This window comes from Neltuma alba, unplaced genomic scaffold (genome assembly GCF_004799145.2).
Source record: "Neltuma alba isolate B1F8T4 unplaced genomic scaffold, ASM479914v2 tig00013459_pilon, whole genome shotgun sequence".
Lineage (NCBI taxonomy): Eukaryota > Viridiplantae > Streptophyta > Magnoliopsida > Fabales > Fabaceae > Neltuma > Neltuma alba.
This window is the reverse complement of record NW_021637695.1, coordinates 416,634-443,961: the sequence shown is the minus strand read 5'-3', so window position 1 is coordinate 443,961 and position 27,328 is coordinate 416,634. Positions and strand designations below refer to the sequence as shown.

Here is a 27,328-nt window from a genome sequence, read left to right as displayed (position 1 = left end):
ATATAATCAAATTAATTAAATAGATCTTATATTAAGGACCAGAGGAGTAATAAATATTAGTTAAATGATCAAATATATGTTAAATTGATAAAATATTATACCTATTTTACCTTCATTAAAAAATGATTGGAAATTTTTTCAAAAGGAAAAAGATAAAAGTGTAAAATTATCATTAAGTGTCACCTTCTTATACCATGGACCCAAATTTCTTACAGAAAACTTCTTATATTTTGGACGACAAAGCGAAGTGCGCCACAACAATGAACAATGAACAATGAATCCCATTTCTTTCCCTTTCATTCCAACAGCCAAGCCCCCAAAAACCAAATTAAAGTTCGCGTTTGGTTTCAAAGTTGACAAACACCAAAACTAAATCGATGCACCTGAATATACAAATAAATAAACAATAATAATGACAGGACAAGAGGTTCAAACCACAGAAAAATCTGAATCATGTTGAGTCTTCTCATTACGGAAGTTACAGATTAGGAAAATCATAAACCGACAAGCAAGATTATTTTCTTTTACGCCACGAATGATGTCTGATTGCTGTATAAGCAAAGGCCAAAAAATTTCAAAAAAATTACATACTATATATATATATATATATATGTATATATATCATTACAAGAATTGGAAACTCGACCGGGGGCTGTCGCTATGACTATAAACAAGCAGCTATCTACATCCCTTCAACAAATACGACGAAGGGCTTGAGAAGGTCTGAGCAGAGCCTTTGCTGCTGCCCTCCTTCCCTGGTGTTTTACACTCACTGAAATCAAGCATGCGTCGCTCTACCTGCAAACAAATTCCATTAACCCAGGTTTAGACGATGCAAAAATCCTTCAACCAATTAAAACAGAAAAGAAAAATGCGTGCATATATTGTGTGCCGGGAAAGTTTTCAGTTGCCAGGGTGTATTCTCCATTTCTACCACAGTGATAAGGACGCGAAAACTGAATTTTTCAATTCCCTGTTGACCTCTCAGTATATTCTTTTCCCATTTTCCCAATTTATTTCCGTCTTCGTTAAACAGGGGACCAGGGCTGGAGGCAATCAGAAAGTCAGGTAGTCAAGCTTACCAAAGCCATTCGGGGGACCTGAGAACGATTCACGAGCTGATCAAAATTATCCTTGCTTTCCCGGTCCGATTCCGTGACATTTCCGGATGAATCTTTTGCTTTGGGAGTTACACTCTCCAAAATCTCCTGAGCATTAGCATACGCAGCAGCAGTTTGTTCCTTCACCTCTTTCATCAACCCAATCGCATCATAGCTCCTATCGCTGGGGCTCATGAAATACCCAAAATCCTGTAAACACGTTTGGAGTGTTAGTGTGGAAAAATTACCATAAACTCAGACACCCGACGGTACTTGACGTACCTCGATTGTTATTTCAGCATTAAGTCTGGGGCTAGGCAAGAAAGTGTTCATGAACCAGGGAGACTTCCATGCAGAAGGTGATTCAATGCTTCTTCTAAAAGGTGTTCCGCCAAATCTGGTAGCAAACATATACAGTTAGGTTTCTTGCTGAAATTACTCAGGACTCGGCACTATTCAACAATCAGCCAATACCCAAAAAAAAAAACAAAGGAGAAATGGAAATAATCAGCGATAATAGTTAAAAAAAAAAAAAGATAACAAAGTAATTAAATGAATGTTACATGCTAAAAGGGTCAAAACCAGCATCATGTCCAGGATGATCACCAAGAGTCTCGGCAGGTACTGATGAACAAAGAGATGATGCACAAGTAACCGAAAATGAAGAAACGTCATGATTTTTTACACGACCAGAAGGGGAGCTATCGCTTGAGCATGGATTTGAAGAAATGCTCTTATTTAAAGATGCTTCCAAACCTCTGTCGTTCAGGTTTTTGGGAGTTTTAGCACTTGAACATTGAGTTCTGTCCGGTTTAAAACACATTTGATTAGGAGAATATAGTAGCAAATCATTTATATCATGTTCAGCTAAGACTCCAGAAGGTTGTCGCACCTGATAAAGGTAAAGAAAAGAGAGAAAAGTAAGCATATCGGCAAACTGCGAACGTCATTTATTTACTTCAAGAAAAAGGTCATGAACACTACTTACATTCTCAGCAGCCCTATCAACGTCACAATCAACCTTCACCTTCGAATCATCGTAAGAAGGTCGCTGGAAATCCTGAGGATCGCTGTCAGCTGTCTCTTTTTCTGACCTTTTGTTGCTTAGTGTAGATTCATTTCTTCCCTCTGCATGTTCTCCTTTCAAAGATTGTCCATGATTTTCGGTATCCTCAACAGTTGCTCCATATTTCTCTTTCTCCATTAAAGGCTGAGAAATCATATCTGCTTCCTGAGTCTCATTATCATCAAACATGACTTCCAAACGTGAAAAATGCGTAGCCAACGTGGACGTCAAGTCAGTTTCAAGTTTCTTGTCGATTCTCTTATCCGATAGAGGCGACAACAAGTCTCGGTGTCGTTTCTTTAATATGGACGGTGTACCTGTGAAACTTTTAGCAGCACTTTTCAACAAAGCATCGGGGCTATCATCACGACAAGGTGACTCCCACAGCCTCAGGGGAGTTGGACAGTTCATAGATGACATCATAAGCCGGCGGATACCCAGTGGACTAAATTCTTGTTGCATATCCCCTCCTGATTGTATAAGATCACAGCTTAAGAAAGGAATATCCAAACTTGGGAATCGAGGCGGTTCATAGCATAGAGCTCCGGTCTCTAATTGTTCTAATTGCACATCTGTCCTTTCTTCCATTGGACAAAAAGTGCGTTTGGCATCTGATGCGCTGCAAAATGTATTTACAGGCACCAATCTTGAAGCATCATTCACAGTATCTTGTCCCTTGTGTATTTCTCCACTATTTATAGCATCCGTACAGGGAGCAATGGATGAGTTGTTAATATAAATGAAGCTATCCTGAGCTCTGGAGACGAATGGCAGATCATCAACTCCAAATAGATGGTTGGCTTCAGCTGTATACACTAATCTACCGTCATTAGCAGAAAGCACCGGACATTGAGAGCATGAAGATCCTATTAAATCATTAGATTTTACGGGACAAGTCTGGAATGAAGTCGAGGTGCCGCCCGTCTCAGGTATATGGAGGTCAGATGATTGGCCAAATAATGAAATGCATCCGGATGAAACTGTATTAACATTTTGGTTATAATCTTCCGAAGAAAAGCACCCATCATTTATTGCCTCTGAATATAGGACTCTATAACATTCTTCATTAGATAATAACAAGTGGTCTTGCTTCGCAGGATCCATAGACGGGGGTCCCATGGATGTTGAAATACCTGATCCCACTGACGTATGCAATGGAACACTTGCAATATTATGGCTTTCAACGCAATCCGCGCTGTCCCTTCGCAGAAGTGAACATTCTTGATCCAAGTCTGATGAAGAAATGTTAGGGACGGCATGAAAAGTAAACTGAGCATCCCTGCTTGCAGAATTTCCAGGATCATGTGAGTATGTTTGCTCAATGAAATCAGAACAAGAAGCATCTTCATGAGCAACGTCCGGAATGGATATTGTGACGTCATCCAGAGATATGCAATATGGCTCTAGACAAGATGCCTGACTAGGACTGTGCTCCTTTCCCAGACTGATATCTTCACCTGGCTTTAGTTCCTCTGTAGTATTTAATACAACATTGGTCATATCTCTAGCAGATGGGAAGCAACTAACATTGGCTGACTCTTGGCTACACTCAGAAACTTCCTCTCCTTCAGGGCCCTTATAACCATTATCATCTCCGCTACACTGCCGCCTCAAAGAGGTAGAAACTACCGGTTGATTTGACTGTCCAACAAGGGGTACATCTTGGAATTGAGCAAGCAAACCTGATGCCAAGTATGAATCCAATTTCTTTTTTACTGAGCTGTTCCAGTGATTTTTTATAGCATTGTCCGTCCTGTTGCCTCACAAGACAAGTAAGCCACAACGTCAGATGCTAATGAGCGATCAGCACAAACAAAGAAAAAAAAACTAGAAAATTTTTTATGACATCAGATATATAACAAAAAAAAAGAGAAAAAACTATCGCAAATTGAAGAGTCTGGCCACTTGCCTTCTTCTCACTGGCGTCAGAACAAAATAAACAAGGAAAGGAAACTATGTACCTTCCAGGCAAGAACTTTGTCAATTCTGCCCATCTGTTCCCATAAATCTGATGAGCACGTACTAGAGCCAGCTCCTCTTCATAAGTCCACGCTTCCTTGTTTATAGCAGGATTAAGATGATTATGCCACCTGAAAAGTTGCATTAAATTAAATTAGCCAAAACGAAGTACATCACTTCAACAATACTTCAGGCAATGAAGATAAAGCCTGTGTTTACTGTGATCTATGTATTAGACCATAAACATAAAGGAAATACAAATTAATTTTAAAAAAAAAATTCTAGACACAAGCTGGAAGTGAAGTTCAAAAAGAGCACCTTTCTCGGCATTGTTTACCGATGCGTCCAGGTAGGTGCCGTGCGATGGTTGACCACTTTTTTGGCCCATATTTATTCACTAAATCAATTATGATTTCATCTTCCTGCTTGCATTCAAGATTAGAAAAGTAAGAACGTGTTTTATCCAGAAATGAAGTCTATAAAATGCCGAACATCAGCGATAAATCCACTATGAGAGATAAAACCAACAGAAGCAAGAAATTGGATACACACACACACACACAAATATTACCTCTTTGGACCATGGACCTTTGACCAGTTCAGGATTCAAGACTTTTTGCCACCTATGAAGGCATTGTACATCTGTTCTATCCTTAAAGCATTCCGCTATAACAGAGAAAAATCTGACAATTAGAAGTAGTAACTTAACCAAAATGATGCAAAATGAATTGTTTGATTACATCTAAAAAATACTTGAGATGGTCAGATAGTCCACAAAGTAAACATCCTAGAAGGCAGCCCAAGCAGGCTGAAGTAATTTCACAGATAGGGAGACTACTAAATTGGTTTCAGTGAGCTTGACAAAAGAACTACTTTTGCAGCTGGAAATTCAAAAGGGAAAAATAGACTATTACGCCAACAGCACATAAGATTATATTACTGACATTTACGCCAATGAAACTATTTTTGTCAAATTCAAGGAAAGTACCCTTTCACTTATATAACTTGCTGGGAAACGATCGAACAAAAGACACGCTAAAGCCCGTACTGGATGCTAGTGAAAAAAAGCCATGGGTAACTTAATTAAGATATTCTCATTGATACTGAAATGATACCTATTTTTTTCCAGTTCTTTCCTTTAAAACGCTGAACAGCCATCCGCAAAATCTCATCCTACAGAAACAAATAATATAGTCATACATTTTTTTTTGGTATATTCTCAACAATTCACTATCTTGTTCAAAAAAAGAAAAACAGGATAAAGGTAAAATCCTAAATGCCTGTGTTGATAAATTAATATCAAGAGAGTAAGTTGGAGTAACTGAAATTAAAAACAAACACGTGCTTGTGTCTGCGCGGGCAAAAGAAAACAGTAAATATGAAGTATGTAAGAGCATTCATAAATTTCACCTCTTCAGGCGTCCACTGTCCTTTGGTAGAACGCCTTGTAGGGCCAGTAGTCCGCCTACAGAGAGAAATCTTTTAGTCGGGCAGTTATCCGGGGGGGAACACACGTGAATGTTACTGATACGACATATAGGGAATATCCAGATAGAGCAAACAAGAAATAGATAGGCTAATTTTCTAGGAATTACCCATGCAGTGCTCTTATTTTCTGGGCACCATCACTGAGCCCGTCGGATGAAGCATGAGTTGTCCTGTCACTTTCCATAGTTTGTTGTTAAACAAGTAAAATAGTATACCCCAATTCCGACTTGAATGCAATTCTGTCCACAATTGGCACTCCAAATCATAATTTAAAGAAGTCCCTGGGCACAAAGTTCTGAGACAAGGCAGTGGTAAAAAGAGGGTAGCGTGAGATTCTTTTCAAAAAAAAGAACGTTGAAATGGGCAAAAGATTGATCCCAACACTCGGACCATACCACAAAGGCACAAATCAACATCTGCTATCACATTCCTAGTTCGCACAATCATCTAGGGAGGTACTAGAATCGCACAGTTGTCATCTAACACCAAGTGTTTCATTCATTAGGCAGAGAATAGGGAACAAGCCCATCCCAGTTCCTATTAAAATGTATGCGCGTGTATGTGATGTATCGTCATATCAAGGCGTGCAAAACTCATTTAAACTATTACAGTCAGTAATATACCAACATGTTAATCTTAAGATTTAGCGGTTTCAAACAAACGCAAGACCTGAAAAGCGTGTGCGGCAAGTTGTGCGCTCCTCCCCTTGCTCCATCACACAACGAATAACAGAAAAAACAAAATAATGGAATATAAGTATTCGGTTTCCAAAAACACAAAAGCTGGGGTTCTTCATTTCTAAGAATTTGAAGATGGAACCAAGGATTTCCAGCACTCACTTGTCTAAATTGTAAAAGTACAAAACAAAGAGCCCAATTGACATTCCAATTGTTTCTTGATAAATTAGTCCAATTATTCACAGAGGAAAAAGCAAATTAAATTCATGAATAATGAGGAAGACTCACCGAACTGAGCTTTAGGATGTGAACGGTCGAAGAGCCCCAGTAAATGAGAAACAAAGAAACGAACGAAGTTATGCATACGGATTCGAAGATCCAAACAATTGCAAGAAGGATCTGCAAATGAACAGTGATGAGCAGCGTTGGGAGGGAGAAAGAGCGACGATGGGAGGGTGAGTTAGATGATCCGAAGCTCTCTCTATTCAAACATGGAGAGGCGGACTCTAATTTCAAAAGCCAAGATTAAAAAGTGGAACGGGAACGTGTTGGGATATGGACGGTGAAGATGTTGACACGTTGGTTCGGGGCCCTGCCAGTTCTAAACGTTGATGCCGTATTTTTCAAATGTTCAACGGCCAACTTCTATGTTTTTTTTTTTTGGGCCAGAACTTTCATGATTTTATTTTTTTGCCAGCTTCATGATCTTTTTTTTGAGTAGGATATGATCGCTGCCTCAGGGTATCCCAGCACAACGTGCCAGACTAATCCCAGGGTGCCTCGCAGGTATCGAGCCTAGGACCTGGCGGGTACGCGGCGCCTTGCCTTCCCCTTATCAACCAGTCGGACCCGACCCTTGCAGGCAGCTTCATGATCTTTTAAATATTCATTTTTTCGCAGAACATTTCTGTTCTAAGGCTCTTTTGTTTTTTTTTCCTTTCGGAATCTTTGGATATGGAAAATCAAAAGAAATGACCGAACCGACAAGGAAAAAAAACAGGAGAGAGCTCTTTTTGTTTTTGGGGGGCCGAAGTTGAGGCTCCACTAATTCAAGAATTTTTTTTTCTACTCTTCACGCCAATATGAAATAGGCAAAATTAGTTTTAAAACCAATATATTTATATATAAGATAAAAAGTTGGCTATCTTTTGAACCCTACACAAAGCGCGTATTAGTTTTATTTACACCAATAAATTTTATTAAATAAAACTGAATAGTTGCTTTACAAAATAATATAGCATGTTGAGGAGTACATGGATGAAACTAATTTTGTCGAAGTCATTTAATACTTGGCACCTCTTAAATTTTTATTTAATTGTAAGGTTACATGTTCAACTGCTTGTGAAGAAAATAATATATATATATATATATATTCTCATGAGAATGAGATTGAGGCACCGTTTGAATGTACTTGCAAATCATGGTTTAGAAGCCCAAACCATGATTTGCACAAAATGCTATCCAAACACCCCTCTCAAAAACTAAAACCATGGTTCATGGTTTGGCCCAAAACCACGGTTTTGGAAAAAGCAAAAAAATTTTGCTTTTGGAGAAAAAAGAGAGAGTGTGAGAGCCTATAGGATATGTATCTTGTTATTTTTTTATAAACATATTTAATCTTATATTTTATAAATATATATACATATTAATTATTTATTAATTATATTATCTTATGTATTATTAATTATGTTAATAAAAAATATATTATTAACAATTTTATTTCTCTAAATTAAAATATATCATAAAATCTATTTTTTCTGTAATTATCATATTAACTTATTTCTTTTTTTTAGTAATTTGTATATATAAAAAGTGCTTCTGATAACAACTATCCAAACACTCTCACTTCTCAAAATCACTTTTTCATAAAATCTATTCTTCCCAGAATCTATTATCGAGAATCACTTTTTCAAACCACGGTTTGGTTTCATCCAAATACACCCTGAATTTCAGGAGATGCCTTGTATCTTGCTATAAGGGTGGTAAGGATTAAAATGTGAAACTATCTTCACTTTCCCATGCCCATACAAAATAAGGCACATCATAAATAAATTTAAAAAATCATGCACTGAAAACAGTACACCTTATAAATTCTATTAAAAAAGTGTTTAGATAGAGTCAAAACTATAGTTAAAAATACTTTTATGATGTACAAAATAAATATGTAGAAAAATTTACCTTATTTTGCAGAAAAATGCTTCTAAAAAACAATTTTGGATGCTTTCAAACACCCCCTAAATGTCATTGTTTCAAAATAAATAGTCACATGAAACAAAATACAATACTCCATTAATATTAGTCCTACTTATAAGACATATTTTATATATTTATTAATTTTTTTTAAATTAACCATACTAATATTTCACAACAATAATAATCAAATAGAATTACAAAAAAACTTAAAAGTGCTTTAAAAAAATATCACATTAACTAATTTACCTAATATTCTTAATCTACTCAGATTAGTTAATTAGATCTTATATTAAATGATGTCAAAATGACACATAAATTACATTCACTATATATTCTAAAGGAAATTTTTATTAAATGAAAGTACTATTTCTGGTCCTACTTATAAGAGCTAGTTGACTAATTTGAAAAGATTAAAGAAAGAAGTTAAATTAGTTATTTGTAATAAATAGATGTTGTCTTTCCTAAAATGTTCTTACTAAACAAGTGTATTAATTAAAACTATCATTGTTAGAAAGACTATCTTGAAAAAAATACATAAATATAAAACAAAATGAATTGAAATCTTATATTTAAGACCAAATTACAAGTCAAACAAAGTCTTATATTAAGGTCCAGAGGTAGTACAAAAAAACAAATCAGTTCATACATAAAACAGATAATATTTATTTAATATATATGAGCTATAAAAAAATACTGTATTATCGATGATTAGTAATAAAATTATCAGTAACGTGCCTCAAGTTAGACTCTGCAATAGAAAGAAAACATACCAAATTTAAAAAACATCTCTAATTGAATATTAAAGAAAATCTAAGAAAAGGTACGGTCCGCATATAATAAAATTGCACGGCAAAATTGCAACTGGGAGCTAAATTAACGTAGTAAAACTAACAGTTAAATACAGGGAAATACATCAAGCAACCAGGCAAATTAAAACGACATCTTAAATAGTACGAAGTTTAGGCGGCCCTAACTCTCTGCGCTTTATTTGGGCGACCCATTGCGGATTCCTTATCTCTAGAACGGGCGTGTTTCCCCGCTCTACCGTGCCTTCCTCCTCCCCTGAGAAGAAATGATACACTTTAATATTTTTCAATTTTTCACAAGAAAATCTAAGAAAACAGAAGAGGAAAACAGCTTATTCATATGAAATCCAAGACACTGGTTAGGACACCCACTTACCTTCCTCGGGTGTTCTTATTGTCTCGGTGCTCTTTTTGATTACCACGGAGAAGGCTCCAGTATTCCCTTTCAGCATCGCCTGTGGAAGCATCAAACAAATAGATCTCAGCTTGGTTGTTAAGTTTGTAAACCGAAAAAAAGGGGTAAATCACGGGTTAGGGGAATAATTAAACGTGAAACTACCAGACACTGGGTCTAGAGTAGCAATAAAATTCTTCACAACCAAACCCCCCCTATCAGCAAGAACTGCAGCTGCACGAGCTTTTTGAGCAGCTTCAGGTTCTTCAAACCGGATGTATCCTGAATCTGCTCCAATCTTGAAATCAACGTACTGAATGGCCAGACAAGAATACCAGATTAATAGACCAGTCTCAATTCAAATCTTGAAGATGAATCATTTGTGGAATAATTTTACACATGCTCAATATATTTTCATCCAATCAAATCAGAACACGTGGATTCTAAAAGATTAATAACGAGAATTTGTTATAGAATAAATAATATACATAAAAAATACGCATCTTGATTTGATTGGAAACAAGCACATTAAGCGTATAAGGCTAAGTATATAAGTTTTTTCCCATCACTTATTTAGGAGCAGAACCTGCGTAGACAGTTATGAACTGTCATTCGAACTAATGATGCCATAAATCTTCCCAAACAATTTGAAGAGAAACCAGAAGTACCTTCACAGAACCAAACTTCTCAAAGACACCCTTCAAATCCTCACGTAGCACAACATCCATGTTGTCCTTGTAAGCAGTGGCCGGAACTTTTACTTCACTTTCTTGAATCTTTTCTTCACCTTTAGCTTCATTTCCTTCACTGACCTCTTGGTGTTCTTTATCATTGCCCATATCATCTGACACTTTTTGTTCATTAACCTCAACAACACCTTCTGAGGGATTTTGTTCATCTTTGTCAGAGACACTACTGTTGCCATTGGCTCCTTGATGAGCACCATTTTGTCCCAGAGGAACATCATCTGAAATGCGCTTGAGCTTGAAGGAAATAATTAAGCCCTTGGGGTAGCTGCAATCAACATGAATGAATACAAACAGCTTAGGAATCATTTAATTTACTAGGGATCAGGAGGGTTAGATGAAATTGACAACTTCTTACCCTCCATCAGCATTTGGGTTATTCTGGTGATTTGAACCCATATGTGCACCAGATTTTTCATACTCTTCTAATTCCTTTTCTCTCTCTGCATCGAAGTCTTTCCTGAATCAGATATGATCAACATCAAACAAGCATCAATAGATGCTTCACGTTAATGCATCCGTCTCATACTGTGAGCTACATCACATATGATAGACACCCTTCAACATGGAATAGCAAAAGCATCATTGACTCAAACTCAACTTTCAAAACAAGTTTTTCCTCCTTCACAGACATGGAATTCGCACTCCCATCTCAGAACCTAATTTCATTTCATACTGTTATTGTTAACAAGAGGAGTTAACAGAAAATTTGGTCGCCTACATCCCATACTTCTATTTCAAAGATAGTTCCAATGTAAGGGGAATTTAAGAAATGCAAAAGGGGAAACAGAGGAAGTTTTGTATTCATTCATTCAAAGTAATGGTATAGAACAGCTATTGGCTTTCTTACTTTAACTTCAACTCTAACTCAGCTCCTGCATAGACCAATTTTTGGCCCAGAACTTTCCCGACATCTTGTTCTGCTGCAAACTCAATAAGAGCAGTGCCACAGAAGAACCTTTTGTCACCAACATGACGAGGAAGCCTGACGCTATTAACCTGAAATAAGAAAAGCAACAGGTTCTTATGTTTTTGATTATGGAAATGATGTTACGTATCAAATCTATCTATGCATGTATGTATATTACTTTGTCGTACAGTCTGCCAAAGAGTTTGTCATAAAATAATGGTGGCAGCAGCAGCAGCGGAAACAACAATAGCAATAATCTGACATATTTAAAGACTAACATTAAATGAATACACACTGGATTTTTAACCAGCATTCAAAGTATTCTCTTAAATCCTCGACAAGGGACTTAATCAACTTCATTATGCTCATTTTGCACGCCAGCTTACCCAAGCTATGCATCAGAAATCATGATAAGCAGAAGGAATATGTTTTATAGCTTAAGTGCAGGAATCTAAGTAATCTAGATGCTGTTGTAACCTTGGCAGATTGACCAAAGAATGCCTCTATATCTTCTCGCTTCACATCATATTCAAATGGTGATGCAGCTATTGTTCTGATGTCCACCTGCTCAATTACCTCTTCTGGTTTCAGAAGTTCGGTTGTCCGGCCAACTTTTTTCCCTGAAACATGAAAGTAGAATAAATAGATCGACAGGAAAGAGATTACTCAAAATAGATTTAGCAACAGCAGCGCACTTCCATGGAGTACCCTGAACGCCCTCCCCAAAAAGGAGAAATCATCTAGAGTGGTGCAGAACAAACAGAGAGAGGTGTGATTTATTTGCTCATCTCATGACCGTAAGAAATAAAGGAGAAAGAAAACCAATAATGTTTTGCAGCTTTTAGTAACAAATAAGGGCAGCTGCAATCTGATGCCTTAAAGTAGCAAGAATAGCGATCTCAATCAAGTAAGCCAAGCACCTCCATCAAGTTCGTGTCAACAGGTATCGTATTAATCAAGATTCTTCACTTACAGGAGAAAAGCAAAAACAATACAAACATCAATGAACACAAAGTTCACCAGAACTCACCATCCTCGGAGATCTTAAGTGATTCTGATTTCCTCAAAGTTTCAGCAACAGCTTTCACAGTATCTCCGGGGACTTCATCCGGCTTTACATCGTCCAGATTAAGATGTTTTCTCATCCGAGTAAAAGAACAAATCAAAGCCAAACTAACCACTTTTTAATCAGAGTCAAGACGAACAATGAAAAACGGAAATCCATTCAGACACCCACAGGTAAATTGCAGCATCAAATGTCAATCCTCAACTACGTTTGGGCCAAAAAAACAAAAATAACATATGCGATTACGTTGCCGGCAAAATAACCAATAGGCAACTAACTTGGGGTCATAGGTCATGGTTCAGAACTACGCAGAAAAGAGCAACAATAACAGGCAACAAGCACGATAATCGAATAGAAACAAGGATACTGCCATCTTCACTTTCGCCTATACATTTTTTGAGAAAATTGTCCCTGGGAAGGTTGCTGTCACTGAAGTAGAACTCAACCTAAACACAACGGTGTAGGCGCAAATTACGACGAAAAAAAGAACTAGGATGATGATAGTTCGCCAAGAATGAATTGAATAAGTGTAAAGGTGAAGTATATTGCGTACTTGTCGTATCACTTTCTGAGCGGCTTCTTCGTCCAACGAGGGGGTCGCCATTGCTGTTCGGATGAGGGTAGAAAGAGTAATCAAAGGAGCGGTGAAGAGGCGATTGCTTCTGTATGATTAGGGTTTCTGAGGGTTTACGCGTCCTTTGCAGCTGTTTTAAAACAGGAGTTTTTTGTAAACTAAAATAGGCTTACGAGTCCACCCGCGACTGCAATCCGCGCGCGCCCCGTTCCTCGCCCCGCCTTAACGTGGCATCGTGGCATCGTGCCGCAAACGGAATTCTCGAAAACAAAGAGAAATTACCAAGTTAGACATGACATTGTTTTGACCGAAGTCAGATAAGAGTCTTTGGCCCAAAGAAAAAAAAAGAAGAAGAAGAAGGCAGATAAGAGCCTTTGGCCAAAAACATTAAAAAAAAAAAAGTCAGATGAGAGTCATGCTCATAAGACATCTAATCTGTATCTTCTGACTTTCTGTCAATCGTATGTTAATTAAACTAGTATTCTGGTTGGGGAAAAAATAAAATATTCTGATTACTACCATTATTTTCATTTGGACTAAATTGTATATTATTCTCCTAAATTGTGAGTTATGTATGTAATTTCTTTAATTTTTAAAACTTCACAATAAATTCTTAACTTTTAATACTTATGCAAATAACTGCTGCAATTAATTAGTTTGTTATTTCACTGAGATGATATAATATTTCAATTAAGTTTACCCGCACAGCACATAATTCAAAGTTAAAGATAGTTATCGGCTCCCAAAAAAAAAAAACAGTTAAAGAGATTTATTATCAATAATATAGTACTGTCTTGGGTCCTTAATATAAAAGTTAATTGACTAATTTTAATAAATTAAAAAAACTAGTTAAATTAGTTATTTGTAATAAATAGATGTCGTCTTTCTTTTAAAAAAATTCATTATTAATCAAGTGTATTGGCTAGAACTATTATTATTCCAAGGACTAAGTTGAGAAAAAAATAGATAAATATAAAAAACAAAGTGGATTGAGATCTTATATTTATGACCAAAATAAAAATCAAACAAGTTTTTATATTAAAAAAAATAGTATATTCTTGATAAAATAGTAGGATAATTAGATGGCAAAAAAGGTAGAATAATTAATCTTGTAGAAGTTATCTGTACAAAATTAAAAGTTTAGGGATTCCTTATCATGTTTTAGAAATCAAGGGGATACAATTTATGTAAAGATTAAAATTTAAGGAAGCTTCATATGATTTAGCATTTTATTTTTATTTTTTAAATTAACTATCCTTTTTATTGGCTCAAATTAATGACTTCCTATTGAAAGGAATTCCGTTTAAGGTACCATTAAATATTAAATGTGAGCTTACTTACATTATGCCGTGAGTGTGAAAATGAGCCAACATGTATATATACCTCTTTTTCCATCACGTTTATTACCTATTGCCGATAAATATGGAGCTCAACCCCAGGCCTATATCAGGGTTTTAAAAAATGGAAAAACGGGCCTCTCTATCCTCTCACATGTCCTCTTATTATCGCTTTCTCATCTGCAGTCGGCTTGAATTATATTGTTCACCTGCGTCCAGACCCTTGCTTATTTTCCCAGCTTCTTCTGTCATCCTTCCTTCTTTCTTGGTAATCATCTATTATAAAGGCAGCTACTGATCAAGCGGTGGTCAGCAAAGATTTGTTTGGAGCTTCTTAGTTTTTCTGAGGTTTTGCGTAAGAGTTAACAATGCCCCGACCAACGTGTGCTTTTAAAACCATCCTCTTAACTTGACATCCCTGGTTTTAGTGATATTATGTCCCCTTCTTAACATAACGGCGGTTAGTTGGAGTGATTCTAAATATAATACCTTAATATACTCTATTTTTTATCTTTTCTTAAAATATTTTTATTGATTGCAAAAAATTTCTAATAGAAGATAATTCTAATTACCCAATGCACATGATTAAAAAAAATAGTTTAAAGAGATTAACATACATTTGTGATAAATAACCTTGTAATAACTAACTAATTTAACTAATTTTTTTAATATTTTAAATAAAATATCTAATTTTTATATTAATAATTAGAATTTTAGTAATATTAGTTTGGAAAGGAGAAAAAAAGAGAGCAACATTTTCAAGTCAAACAAAAAGTTGAAACACGGAGAGAGAAAAGTTTCATGTCAACTGGACTTCTCCTGCCAAGACCTCTCTTGTTTGATTAGACGCTGGGGATTGATGGATTATACAAGAGTAATTAATCATCAAACATTTCTTGTTCCCCATCGATTATTGTTATTTGTTGTTACACTTTTACTGCTATTTAATCTACTTTTCTTTTCTCTCCTGTAATCTACATTTTACTAATGATATATTTGGTTCTTTCTATATTGCTTGTGATATCTAGAATAAAATCACAGCATCATATCTGTAATATGTTAAGTTGTTAACTTCTTCACTTTGAACCATAAAAGAGTCTTCATTAAAAATAAATTAAAGAGACTTGGTACTCCTTACATATCTGAATGACCCAGAAAGCTGGTGGTATTCTTTGCTTTTCCTTTCCCTTCCAATCGTGAAGTATCTTCTGTAACGTAATTAAGGAATGCTCGCACAATTTGCTAAAGGAGCATCTGATGATTTAATTTATGTTGTTTGACTGGAAATTAATAAACTTACAAAAACATAAATAAACTTACAGACAAGCACAACAGAGACCATTGCAATAAATTATGGCTACTAAAGTTTGGTTTCTAACTTGGACAGGGACAACTTAGAAACCCTTTACCTAAGCAGGGTTAACCAGGCGAAATTTCTTTCCATCAATGGGTATAAAAACTATTAACCATATCCATCATTTTTTTTTTTTTTCATTTCTTCAATTTCTTCATCCCACCGCAGACCACACTACATTTACAGAGGGCTTATTTTTTCTGAGTATGAACTCAAAATAGTGCAGATTTAACTTCCAGGAACAGAGTAATTCCAAGCGTGCAGCAACTTAGCTCGCGGCTCACCAATCATCGAACTAGAGCCGCAAAATCAATGCTTACATAAAATCCTCCTCTATTTCATGCAGTGATTTGCTTTCTGATGCAATCTGCTTATTGGATGTCATGTTTTCCGATACCATTAAATCCTTGTAGCTCCTCGTCTCTGCCTGTTTCTCCCGTTCAAGTCTTTCTAATTCTTGACGACGTTTCTACACATAAAAATATGAGATAGCGTACGATATACATAAAACAATTGTTTAATTGACAAGTTTGCAGCAACACAAGAAATGAAGTAGAAGACAATTCACCAATTAAACGCATATAAATGAAGAATCCGAAAGGACAATCCAGTCTCAAACCTACCTGTTCTCTCATTTGTTGTTTTCTCTCTGCTCTTTCTGCTGCATCCACAGCTTCTCGTTCGGCTGCAACAAGCATTTGCATTTACATGTCAGATGACTGTTTTGCAGCACAACAATGGCATTACAGCGGGACCATATGATAATTTTCATACACAGAATATACAAGTGATATCAAAATTTTACATCCATGTATGAATCAGATACGAACCATAATGGTAGAAAGTTGATGTAATTTACGTAGTTTGACTTGACAATGAAATAAATTAAGAAAGATGTCTCCCTTACTATAAAAAGGCATATTTTGTTTTTGTAGAGCTCATGTGCAGGGTAAATGATATGACAAAGATTTACACCCAAAAAACGTTAGAGGATAATAAATAAAAAACAACTTGTTAACTACCCTTCAAATCTGGTTTACGTTCCACTTTTGTCCGGTTCAACCTGTTAACAATTTCATTTATTCGCTTCTCCACTCTCGTAGTTCGAACCTATAAATAAAGAGTTAAAGCTACGTAAGGATACGCTGAAAAGGCGTTAGTAATCCGAGAAAAATCACCACAAAATCTCTATATGAAAAAAAAAAAATCACCATTTTTGAGTCGTGAAAGCTAACTTGACCAACATCCATCGAAGCAGTTTTCTTTAAATTGGACCACGGAGTGTAAACAACATCAACATTGTTCACCTTATTTCCTGCCATTAAGAGAAAGAAAGGAAAGAAGGAAGAAAAACCCAAAGAAGTGCTAAGCATCTGTAATTTGAAGGGCAAAAACAATCCAAAAAAATGTTCAAAAAAGCATATAGATTGGAAGAACCATCAGCATGAGATCATTTCCCATAAATCTGGCCGATCAGAAAATCCCAAGTCATTGTATACCCAAATTCTAGCTTGAATGAGTACATTCAATAAATTAGACTAATATCCTATAGCGATAATCTCTCGGGATTGTACCCTGGATCGAATTTGCTTTGACCAGCTGAGCACAGTCTTCCAGTAAACCTTCGCTAATATCATCAATAGTCTGACCTTTATGCAGTCTGAGATAAACATGTGCCGAAGACATTTTATCCACATGGAACCTGAAAATGCAAAGAAGTTATCAAAAGATACCCCAACAAAAGCTCAAGCAATGATAATTGTTGCCTCTAAGGCACCATTTTGATTCCCACAAAAAAAAAAAAGGCCAGAAAATCCAGACCTTAAAGCAACAGTCAAAATGCGATTCAGTAACAACTTTCAAGCAAACAACTGTGTACCCCGTCTTAAAGTGACTTCGACTGGAAAGTAGGGAACAGAAACAAGACATCCATAACGGCGTTCTCCAACTATAGATTTGATATTGATATAGTTTCAGTGTTCTCATGACATACTGGATAATCTGAAGGGACCTCACTCTCAACAACAGATATAGCATAAAAGATTAAAAAAAAAAATACTATGAACTGACGTAGAAGATTTATCTCTGTTATGTGTTGATCTGCAACGAATTTCTGAAAATCAACTAGAATTTGAGCAGCAAGGGCCAGAAGAACCATTAAATCTAAAAATCATGTGCCCATCAGACATTGGACCCTTGAACAGTGACCGTTTAAGTTCAGCATTCAAGATGCATACCTATGTGATGTTTACGAATCAAACATAAAGATATAATTGTCAAAGTATTCTTAAGCATGATTTTCCACAAATTCAGCTAAAAAGACAGGATGCAAGGGAGGTTACCAGATGTCTTCAGGAAAACCATGCTTGATCAGCTCCTCATTCTCGTGTTTGTCAAGGCCCATGAAGATGGTGTAATCGCCAGCTTCAGGGCGTGCTTTGAAGTAGAACACCATGAAGTTGCCCTACTTTTACGCAAATTAAAGTATTAAGAGGGAGGAACTTACTTAGGGTTCTTATTTCGAGACAAAGTCGAGACTTGAGAGCCCGGTTAGAGATTGCTGTCAAAATAGCAAAAGAAAATGATTCCACCAGCCTATCCCTTCAACTACATCAGAGCCCCTCCACAAGAAACGCTATTGGCTGAGGGAAATTTTTTGCTTTTTGGTTTTTTCCCGTCAAACTAATGCCGAGCGAGTTCCTAGTAGCGCGCGCGTGAATTGTTGTTTGTTAATCGGTTGTTTATGAAATAGATTATAAATAAATTTTTAATTATAATTTATAAAATATAAAATACATATATAAAAAAAAATTTTATCTTGATTTATATAAAACACACTTATAAGTGTTTTTAAACTTTATCTCAGACGGGCCTCTGGATGACTTTGAAATTAGAGAATTCTATGCAACAACCAATATGAAAAATTATTAATTTTTCTGTGGCCGGTGTCGCATGACAGACTGCATACGGCAAAATTACTATGGAACGTGCTATTTATCTAGCTTCGTGTGTTGGGCGATATGGACCAACAGATGCAAAGTACTGTTTGAAGAGACAGAGGAGGCATGTGCAGAGACAGTTAGGTCAACCTTATCAGACAATTATGGAAGTAAAGGACAACATAACTAGTTCAAATTTATATTGTCAATGGAGTTTTCATAAAGTGGAAGTTCAAATTGATTGCATCCAAGCGATACACCTCTTACTAGAGCTTCAAATGCTGGACATCGTTGGGTTTGTTTAAAATGCAATACAAGCTAAGTAGAAGGTAAATATGTGATTGTAGGGAGAGTTTGTTTCGACTTACTTACGTAAAAATATTTATAAATCAGAGACATAAACAAGCCCTTTCTCAACGAGTAATTGATCAAGCCTGGTTAAATTTTTTTAGTAAGAATCAGATTAATTATTGCCAAGAGCTGAAGAGTTGGTCTGAATTTTTTGTACTGGGAATTCATTAGTAATTCTCATAAGCTTGCCAATAATGCTCATAACTTGAATCAGGGGTTTTGTACCTTTACCTGCTTATCCACCATCTCGCTTAGAGGGGTGGTTGATAACGAAGGTTCTGGTTGTATTTGGTTATTGTTAATATATTTTCTCTTTTTCATAAAAAAGATAAAAAGCTATTTATTGAAAATATAATGAAAATAAGTTTTATACTACCTCAGGTTCTTAATACAGAATCTTGTTTGATTTTTATTTTGGTTCTAAATATAAAACCCCAATTTACTTTGTCTCTCATATTTATGTACTTTTTTCTAAGATAGTCCTTCTAACAATGGTAGTTTTAGCCAATATACTTTATTAGTAAAAGATATTTTAAGAAAGACAACACCTATTTATGACAAATAATTAACTTAACTTCTTTCTTTAGTCTCTTCAAATTAGTCAACTAGTTCTTATAATTAGGACCAGAAGTAGTAGCTCATAAATATTAGTCTCTGTTATGGACATCTACTCTTCATATCATAGAAAAAACAATAATAAACAATGCAAATAGAATAATTTTTGCATGTTATGGAATGTCAATACTTTTACTTACTTTTTATTATCTTCAATCTCTCTTTGGAAGGATTTGTTGACCTGAATCTGTTAATTTATAAAAAAATCGGATACTAGGCTGCAATAAGAGGGAGATTCATGTTTTGCTCAAGTAATAAGCATAATGTTTTTAGGTACAATTTTCTTTTCAAGTGCCTAAAGAAATCCAACAACAACTATAAAATTGTGAATGATACAACAACAGCCATCCTTGTATTCCCGCGGGGAAAATTTCAGGGATGGTGGAACCAATGTCAAAATCTCTTCCAAGAAGCTGCAATGAACCACACTTGTAGAGGATTTTGTTTTTTTTGCCCCTACTAGTACTTGCAGAGGTTCTCAAATCCCATATATTCATGGCTCTCAATCTTTTGGATCATATTTGCTATGCCGACTCCACCTAACGAATGAGAGAAAAACGTTTCAGAATGCTGCGTGTGTGTGTGTGTGTGTGTGTGTGTGTGTAACCATAGCAAGGGAGTAGTGTGACACCCACCTAGAGAAATGGCACTAACAAATATTGTAGAAGCTAGAATGAAGATGATAAGTGACGCTCTCCCACATAACATGATTAGCCTTCTCACAATATGCTGCCCTACCAAGGCAGCAAAGGTGGCCACGGCTGTAAAATAAAGAGCTGCAATACAAAAAAGTTGCACAAGAAGTGCGAGTTACTAGACAGTACAAATCCATCTTACAGGGCAAGTCTTTCAAGTTCAGTGGTGTCTAGTAATCCAAATTCTTTATACTCCCTAAGATAAAAGCATTCATTATATTCAGAGATGGTGAATGAAAAATGGGATGTAGTAATGTAGGCCTCACAATCACTTTCAAAATTAGTGCAATATTGCTATTGTTTAACATTCAGCGTTGGGTAAAAGAAGTTCTCCGCTTGATTTTATTGAATGTTAAAAAAGAGCAACACTGCATTATATGTTTAGGGCGGCGCACTTTAACCCATTAAAAAAATTCAATTCAGATGGGGTCTAGCATCCACGTGAATGTTCATACATCTTAGATGAAGAGAGTTATAAAGCATCTCAGAAGTACTAACCGTAAGGAACTGGAAAACGGTGAAGAAGATAGTATTCTACCACAGACATGGAAGAGGAAAAGGTCATAGCAAAAGTGGCCGTGGCACTTGAGACCTGCATAGAAGTTGAAGGAGGCATATTTATTTAAAGTGGGAAAAAGAAAATGCAGGTTGCTGATGATTCTAAAAACTTGAATACCTGAGGTGGGATTCCTAGCTCCAAGAACAGGGGACCCATAATGAATCCTCCTCCTAGACCGAGCAAGCCACCAACTACTCCCGCTAGTACACCGAAGAAACAATAGATAATCAGTTGGTGAACTTTCCAATCTGTCCTTGGATCTCCCTGGGAAGCAATTTTCCTCTTTCCTCTGTATAAACCAACTGCCTCATACGTAGATACCCCAACTGAAACTGGAACCTGCATAATAACATACATGCTAAGTATGTTTTAACTTCTAGATGTTGACAAAATAGATATCAGATTGCGCCAACATAGCAGCTAATAGTCCATTAGCCTTCATTCAAGAAAAGCAAACAGACTTGTTAAAGGGGGTGAAATGCATTAGCATTACCTGTAGCAAGTTCAGCACCCAATATGATACTGAACAATTGGATGTATGATTCTGCAGTCAAGAGGAGATTATTGGGTCTTACGTTAGATAAATTGCATGGCATGAATCGCTTTATTATATACGATTAGAAAGAGAAAACCTTGGCTATCTGCAGTGCAAGGAATGCAACCCAAACAAAAACAAGGAGTCCAAACTCCTTCCAGTATACATTTCCAATAATGGTCACCTGCAACACATATGCATGCACATTAATTACATACGGAAATCGCCGTACTCTGAGATATTCCTTGAGTATAATCTGACCTCAGGTTCCTTGGTGTCCTTTTCGATGGCAACAGTCGGTCCGCTAGGAAGAGGTTTGTATTCTACTTCAGCCCCTGGACCTACCAAAAGGAAAAACCAATACCCCTTAATTTCATAAAGAGAAAAAAACAAAAGAGCGAAATTTGCATTATGTATATGTTTTGGCGCCGTACTCACCATTTGACTCTTGTCGCCTGGCAGCTTCCTGAATGAAATGAAAGATTCAGACAGTCAAACAGCAATAGACATGTGTGAAGTACACCAGTAACAGTGTGCTCATTAGAAGTTTGTGTGAAGGAGACGAAGAGTGTTTAAAATAAAAAATAAAAAAAGAATTGTAAGGCATTCGGATTCATTTTCAAGTTGAACGCAGCCTGAACTAGAGATACAGAGCAAGTAAACGTAAAATTTTCCCTTCATACAAAAAACGCGGCTTCTTTGTTTAGAATATCAGGGGAAAGTATGCGGTAAGACTAATAAAAAAAGGGGCAAGGTAGGGTAACAAGGATTACCTTTTTCATCAAGGTTTCCTTTTTCCATGTTTCAACACCCTTACAGAATGCTTTTGTGGAAGTTCCTGAAAATCAAGAGGATAAGGCAAAGGATGTTACAAAAGCACGAAATGGAACAGTAAGAGTCATACTTGACCAAAATGTTACCTAGAAAGAGAATAATAAGCAACACAGTAACCATCCAATCAGCAAATACAACGTTGAAGGCCACCCCTATGCTGATTCCGAGCATAAGCATCGGTTGAATGAGCAGTGCCAAATCATAGTCAATGATGGGCATATTCAACGTAGGATGTCTTAGTTTAAGGTTATAGTAAACAGTTGACGCGGCAGCTCCCATGATCATGCCTGATCCCAAAGAAAAACCACGATGAATCAATTTCTAAGGTTATTTCTAACCTCGGGCCGGGAAAAAAAAAATATCTCTAGCCAATGAAACTATAGCGTTGATTTTTCGTCACCAAAAAATTGTAGCTAATTAAAAGTAGATTGAGAGTGGAATTATGTGGATTATCGCCTCTTAAAAAAGGGAGTAACGTAAAAAGTCACTTTGCTGATTAAAAAATAATTCAAGTCCTCAAAAGCACCCCAGTATCTTCAAAAGGTGCAGGAATCACATAATCTGTCTTCTCTTACATTTTGAGATGGCAGTTGATGATTTTGGATCAAACCCGATGATTAGACTAAGCATGGGGACGAAAATGCCTCCACCCCCAACGCCACCAACGCTTCCAAATGCAGCTCCGCAGAAGCCAATCATGGAACCAAGGACAATTTGCCATCCAAATTTCATATCCTGTACAGTGGACAGCCAGGGTATATTGCTTCTCTCAGTCATAATTTCATTCAATTATGAACACTAGAACAATACAAATAAGCATGATTCCAAAAGGAACAAGCCAACTAACTACTTTTTTTTTCCTCCTGCAGCTTCAGTATGAAATTTTTTTCCCCCCCTCAACCAATGGGGAAAAATAAATCAGAAACTCAATCAACAGAAAACAATCTGAAAATTCTGCGGTTATGATTTAAGGCAAGCACAAATAATACGACGTCTACCACCGTATGAACGGCTTACCGGCCACACGTGCTGATAACCAGATTCCTCTGATCGCCATAAGAAATTAACAGCTCGGTGAAGGAAATCGGTTTGAAGCCCTTCGGTTGCATTAAACCGTGACGCTGCTTCCAGTTTCAAGCCTCTTTCGGCCGAAACAAACACGAAGGCCGATAGAAGTATTAACACCACCACCGTCACCCATGTTGGTCTCACACTTTCAGCCATCAAGTTTGTTTTCGTTTTAATACACCCACGCGTTATGAGCGTCCCTGAGTGTTGAGGACCTAAGCAGTATTGCTGAGAAATGTACGATCCAAAATCTCTATCCCTCTAAGAACATGAACGTTCACGTTGCAATGATCAAATCTCCCGGGGATAACGAGCGCTGGAAGAAAAGCAAGAGATGAGCTGTGCAGCAAAGGGGGAAATGAAAACGCCAAACAAGAGGGGGTATTAATGCATTGATTGGTCCGAATGGGAGCTCATTTGCGCAAAAAAGGGGCGTTGTATCGTGCAAGAGGCAACTTTACTTTCGTGGAAAAGAAATCGAGTGACCCCACAGAGGCACAGAAGAATAAAAGGAGAAAAATTGCAATTGGGCGGTAGGAACAGAAAACAACGACGAGATGATTGCAAAACAAGCAGGTTGGTGGGATTGAGGGTGGCATAAAAATCTGGAAGGGAATGCACCAGAATCACGATTCCTTGTTTATCTCTGTGGGTTTTCTGGTTTGTGCATGAGAATTTCTGGAATACAGCATTAAATTAAATAGGATAAATTGAAAGCCGCGAGCTGCATGGACAGATTTATAGAGACAGATTTAGAGTTTTCCGTGAGAGCAGAGCATGACAACCAAATATTTTTAGGTTTTGTTACTTTCACCATAAGAAGAGGCGATGGTCAATGGACCATTATTACTCATCTACTGTCCCTGTCAAAATTGTCGATTTCTTTGAGTAATATGGCACCAGTAAGCAAAATTAGACGCTTGCGCTCTTGTGGACCAGAGTTCATGGATATCTAAGATTCATTCATCAATCATACGAATACAATGAGGTATTTTAGAGCATGAATTTAAATTTTTAATATTATATTTTTATTATAAAAGCACGTATAAAATTCAATTGATGTTAAAAAGATCAATAAAATACCTTCCATGATGAATATTAGTAAACTTCACTATTTTAACTAAATGCACAGAAAATATAACTTTTAATCCTGATCTAAACCGTTGAGGAGTTCAGCTAATCTGGCCGTTGATTTAAATATTAAATTATCTATAAAGGCCACTTGATAAAGTGTTGTATTAAACAATTATCACGACAAAATACACATTGGACATTCAGTTTTTAGAGATAAATAACTCGGTTAGTATCTTTGTAATCTAATAACATGAAAACTCTATTATAAATAGAAGATTAAGAGTTTAATTTCATTTATGATTTTAAGTTGTTAGTGTGAAGAACTTGATTAATAATTTTGTATTGTAATGACATAAAAATTCTTTTATAAATGGTAGCTTACAAATTTGATCCCATTTATAATTTTAAATCGTTGATGTGAAGAAGGAGGTCACCTTCCCTCCATTTTTTTTAACCAAGCAAGGGAAGATAGGCAAAATCTCCCTCGTCTCCTCTCTTTCCACTAAACAAGTTAAAGATGGAAAACATGATTCAAAATAAATGTAAGCAGATTTAACTTAACATTAGGAGTAATATATAATAAATCTTATTAATCTCTCCTTAATTTTAGCTTATTAATCATAAAAGTTGCATCCTCCTTGACATAAGTTAATTTATGATATGAGATTTACTTTTTTTCCCCTTTAATTTAATGATAAATATAATTAAATGATTTTATTTTAAACGCATACATAATATCTGAAAAGTAATGGCTAGCAAAAATCAATCAAAAACGATTCTGACACCTTTCAACTTCATTATTTTTTTTCCTTTTTCCCTTTTCCCCAACCGATCCGCATATACATATATGCAAAATATCCCCCCCCCCAAAACCAAAAAAAAAAAAATTGGCCTTTACCCGATCGGTGGCGTGTTTCATGTGGAAAACAAATTTTGATATTTATTCTCATGTGAAGAGATACTTTTTTGTCTAAATATGAACAAATCAAAGTTCAACAACTACTTTAAATGTTGAATCTAAAACATGAAAGAAACACACAGGCAACTGTTTCCAAGCAGTGTGGCTCCCGGTGGCATCAATAATCAACCTTTGAAATTAAACAAGAATATTATAATGTCGGCCCAAGAAAAAAATGTTAAATAATACTCCTCCGGTCCTAATTATAAAACCCAATTGACTTATTTGAGGAAATTAAGGAAGTAAGTTAAGTTGGTTATTTATAATAAATAAGTGTTGTTATTCCTAAAATATCCTTGCTAATTAAGTATATTGGCTAAAACTATCATTATTAGAAGGATTATCTTGGAAAAAAATGCATAAATATAAGAGACAAAATGGATTGGGTCTTATAATTAGGACCAAATAAAAAGTCAAATTAAGTCTTATAATAAGGACCGGAAGAGTATAGTATAAGCAAGTCCGAGAGCAATAAAACATTGACTTGAATAAGATAAAGATGGAAGACGAATAGACAATAAATATTTTTTCGCGTTCAACGAAGGTGTGATGATTTTGCCCAAAAAACAAGGTGTGATGATACAAACATGTTCACAGATCCAGAAAACAAAAAAAAAGGCCCAGCCCCATAATAATTTGCCCCCGCGTGTGGCTCATAATTTACTACCTCAAGTTTTTAATATAAAATTGATTTGACTTTTTAATCTGAAATCAATCTCATTACTCATTATTTTGATAAACACCTTAAACTTATTAGGCCTAGATCATCCGTGTCTCATTTTAATAGTTTGGATTTGATTTTTTTTATTTTTACTTGTTCAAAATAATTATCTTAATATGTGTATAATCTAAAATAGAGATAATCTCTTAAGTATCATTCTTTCAAAAAAAAAAAGTTTTTTCTTATTTAAAAATAACTAATTAAAAAATTTTAAATATGAATTGTTTAACCCAGATATAGATGATCCAGATTTAATGAGTTTAAAGTGTTTATCAAGGTGATAAGTATTGAAATTGGTTTTTTTTTATCTTGATTATAAATATAAGACTTCAATTTATTTTGCCTCTTATATTAATCTATTTTTCCAAGGTAGTAAACACACTTGATTATAAAGGATATTTTAGAAAAGAGAACACATATTTATTACAAATAACTAATTTAACTAATTTTTTTAATCTACTCAAATTAATTAACTAGTTCCCGGTAAGAGATAGTCCACGAGGGCAAATTAGGTGCATTTCACGTGAGCAATTTGATGAACAAATATATGTTTTTCTCTTGGCTGTCGTTAAATTATGATATTTTATTGTTTAGGTTAGGCATGAGTCAAGAGGCAATGAGAACAATAAAGAGAGAAAAAATTACTACCTTCGGTACAAGACCTCGTTTGACTTTTATTTTGGTCCTAATTATAAAACTTCAATCCACTTTGTCTTTCATATTTATATATATTTTTTAAGATAGTCATTCTAATAAATGATAGTTTTAGCCAATAAATTTGATTAGCAATGATATTTTAGGAAAGATGGCACTTATTTATTATAAATAACTAACTTAATTTATTTTTTTAATCTCTTTAAATTAGTTAACCAGCTTTTATAATTAAGACCGGGGTAATATATGACAAAATAGATAGACGAAATTCAAGGGTAAAATTGAAATACAAATAAGAAGCAATACAGGAAGGTCCTCATGCACTGTATGGGTATAATAATACTCCTCCGGTCCTAATTATAAGACCCAATTGACTTATTTGAGGAGATTAAGGAAGTAAGTTAAGTTGGTTATTTATAATAAATAAGTGTTGTCATTCCTAAAATATCCTTGCTAATTAAGTATATTGGCTAAAAATATTATTATTAGAAGGATTATCTTGGAAAAAAATGCATAAATATAAGAGACAAAATGGATTGGGTCTTATAATTAGGACCAAATAAAAAGTCAAATTGGGTCTTATAATAAAGATCGGAGGAGTACTTTTTTTTTTTGGGGGGGGGGAGCAATGATGATATTTTTAAGACGGGGACGT

At 35.6% G+C, this 27,328-nt stretch overlaps 4 protein-coding genes across 6 annotated transcripts; all 4 read right to left on the bottom strand.

The window, feature by feature from the left end:
- Window positions 1-413: 413 nt before the first annotated feature.
- LOC114737478 (transcription factor MYB3R-1-like) lies at window positions 414-6,755 on the bottom strand. 3 transcript variants are annotated; one of them, XM_028925404.1, is made up of 12 exons: window positions 6,579-6,755; window positions 5,721-5,908; window positions 5,536-5,590; window positions 5,241-5,298; window positions 4,697-4,791; window positions 4,444-4,547; window positions 4,128-4,256; window positions 2,089-3,919; window positions 1,664-1,992; window positions 1,383-1,497; window positions 1,083-1,310; window positions 414-798 (listed from the first exon to the last, which is right to left on the bottom strand). In XM_028925404.1, the coding sequence occupies exons 2-12, from the start codon at window positions 5,795-5,797 to the stop codon at window positions 679-681; spliced, it is 3,141 nt and encodes a 1,046-aa protein (XP_028781237.1). In that variant the 5' UTR covers window positions 5,798-5,908; window positions 6,579-6,755; the 3' UTR covers window positions 414-678. The 3 variants fall into 3 exon arrangements, with proteins under 3 accessions (XP_028781237.1, XP_028781238.1, XP_028781239.1); XM_028925405.1 differs by having other exon boundaries at window positions 1,083-1,247; XM_028925406.1 differs by lacking the exon at window positions 414-798 and having other exon boundaries at window positions 1,165-1,247; window positions 1,349-1,497.
- Window positions 6,756-9,250: 2,495 nt separating this feature from the next.
- Window positions 9,251-13,098, bottom strand: LOC114737460 (la protein 1). The gene is made up of 10 exons (XM_028925382.1): window positions 12,959-13,098; window positions 12,773-12,851; window positions 12,370-12,519; window positions 11,817-11,959; window positions 11,280-11,428; window positions 10,788-10,889; window positions 10,352-10,697; window positions 9,849-9,996; window positions 9,666-9,744; window positions 9,251-9,545 (listed from the first exon to the last, which is right to left on the bottom strand). The coding sequence occupies exons 1-10, from the start codon at window positions 13,007-13,009 to the stop codon at window positions 9,443-9,445; spliced, it is 1,350 nt and encodes a 449-aa protein (XP_028781215.1). The 5' UTR covers window positions 13,010-13,098; the 3' UTR covers window positions 9,251-9,442.
- Window positions 13,099-15,555: 2,457 nt separating this feature from the next.
- LOC114737467 (coiled-coil domain-containing protein 25) lies at window positions 15,556-18,244 on the bottom strand. The gene is made up of 6 exons (XM_028925393.1): window positions 18,013-18,244; window positions 17,245-17,372; window positions 16,882-16,985; window positions 16,693-16,780; window positions 16,294-16,355; window positions 15,556-16,139 (listed from the first exon to the last, which is right to left on the bottom strand). The coding sequence occupies exons 1-6, from the start codon at window positions 18,123-18,125 to the stop codon at window positions 15,987-15,989; spliced, it is 648 nt and encodes a 215-aa protein (XP_028781226.1). The 5' UTR covers window positions 18,126-18,244; the 3' UTR covers window positions 15,556-15,986.
- A 1,507-nt stretch (window positions 18,245-19,751) lies between these two features.
- On the bottom strand, window positions 19,752-23,980 carry LOC114737538 (sulfite exporter TauE/SafE family protein 3). The gene is made up of 12 exons (XM_028925490.1): window positions 23,216-23,980; window positions 22,774-22,933; window positions 22,285-22,485; window positions 22,138-22,202; window positions 21,803-21,830; window positions 21,626-21,705; window positions 21,462-21,548; window positions 21,323-21,373; window positions 20,947-21,168; window positions 20,769-20,862; window positions 20,211-20,351; window positions 19,752-20,114 (listed from the first exon to the last, which is right to left on the bottom strand). Exons 1-12 carry the CDS (start codon window positions 23,420-23,422, stop codon window positions 20,035-20,037), a joined length of 1,416 nt encoding a protein of 471 aa, XP_028781323.1. The 5' UTR covers window positions 23,423-23,980; the 3' UTR covers window positions 19,752-20,034.
- Between the last annotated feature and the right edge of the window lie 3,348 nt (window positions 23,981-27,328).

What these genes read in the sequence shown, in the direction of transcription:
- LOC114737460 (XM_028925382.1), bottom strand. Translation starts at nt 13,009, where the DNA reads ATGGCGACCCCCTCGTTGGACGAAGAAGCCGCTCAGAAAGTGATACGA. An exon ending in ACTTAAGATCTCCGAGGATG is followed by an intron (nt 11,960 to 12,369) that starts GTGAGTTCTGGT and finishes TTCATGTTTCAG; the next exon opens with GGAAAAAAGTTGGCCGGACA. An exon ending in TCTTTGGTCAATCTGCCAAG is followed by an intron (nt 11,429 to 11,816) that starts GTTACAACAGCA and finishes TTCTTATTTCAG; the next exon opens with GTTAATAGCGTCAGGCTTCC.
- LOC114737538 (XM_028925490.1), bottom strand. Translation starts at nt 23,422, where the DNA reads ATGGCTGAAAGTGTGAGACCAACATGGGTGACGGTGGTGGTGTTAATA. An exon ending in AGGAAACCTTGATGAAAAAG is followed by an intron (nt 21,831 to 22,137) that starts GTAATCCTTGTT and finishes CATTTCATTCAG; the next exon opens with GAAGCTGCCAGGCGACAAGA. An exon ending in AGGACACCAAGGAACCTGAG is followed by an intron (nt 21,549 to 21,625) that starts GTCAGATTATAC and finishes TATGTGTTGCAG; the next exon opens with GTGACCATTATTGGAAATGT.
- LOC114737478 (XM_028925404.1), bottom strand. Translation starts at nt 5,797, where the DNA reads ATGGAAAGTGACAGGACAACTCATGCTTCATCCGACGGGCTCAGTGAT. An exon ending in GGTAAACAATGCCGAGAAAG is followed by an intron (nt 4,257 to 4,443) that starts GTGCTCTTTTTG and finishes GCAACTTTTCAG; the next exon opens with GTGGCATAATCATCTTAATC. An exon ending in ACAAAGTTCTTGCCTGGAAG is followed by an intron (nt 3,920 to 4,127) that starts GTACATAGTTTC and finishes GTGAGGCAACAG; the next exon opens with GACGGACAATGCTATAAAAA.
- LOC114737467 (XM_028925393.1), bottom strand. Translation starts at nt 18,125, where the DNA reads ATGGTGTTCTACTTCAAAGCACGCCCTGAAGCTGGCGATTACACCATC. An exon ending in CAAAGCAAATTCGATCCAGG is followed by an intron (nt 16,986 to 17,244) that starts GTACAATCCCGA and finishes TCTTAATGGCAG; the next exon opens with GAAATAAGGTGAACAATGTT. An exon ending in GCTTTCACGACTCAAAAATG is followed by an intron (nt 16,781 to 16,881) that starts GTGATTTTTTTT and finishes CTTTATTTATAG; the next exon opens with GTTCGAACTACGAGAGTGGA.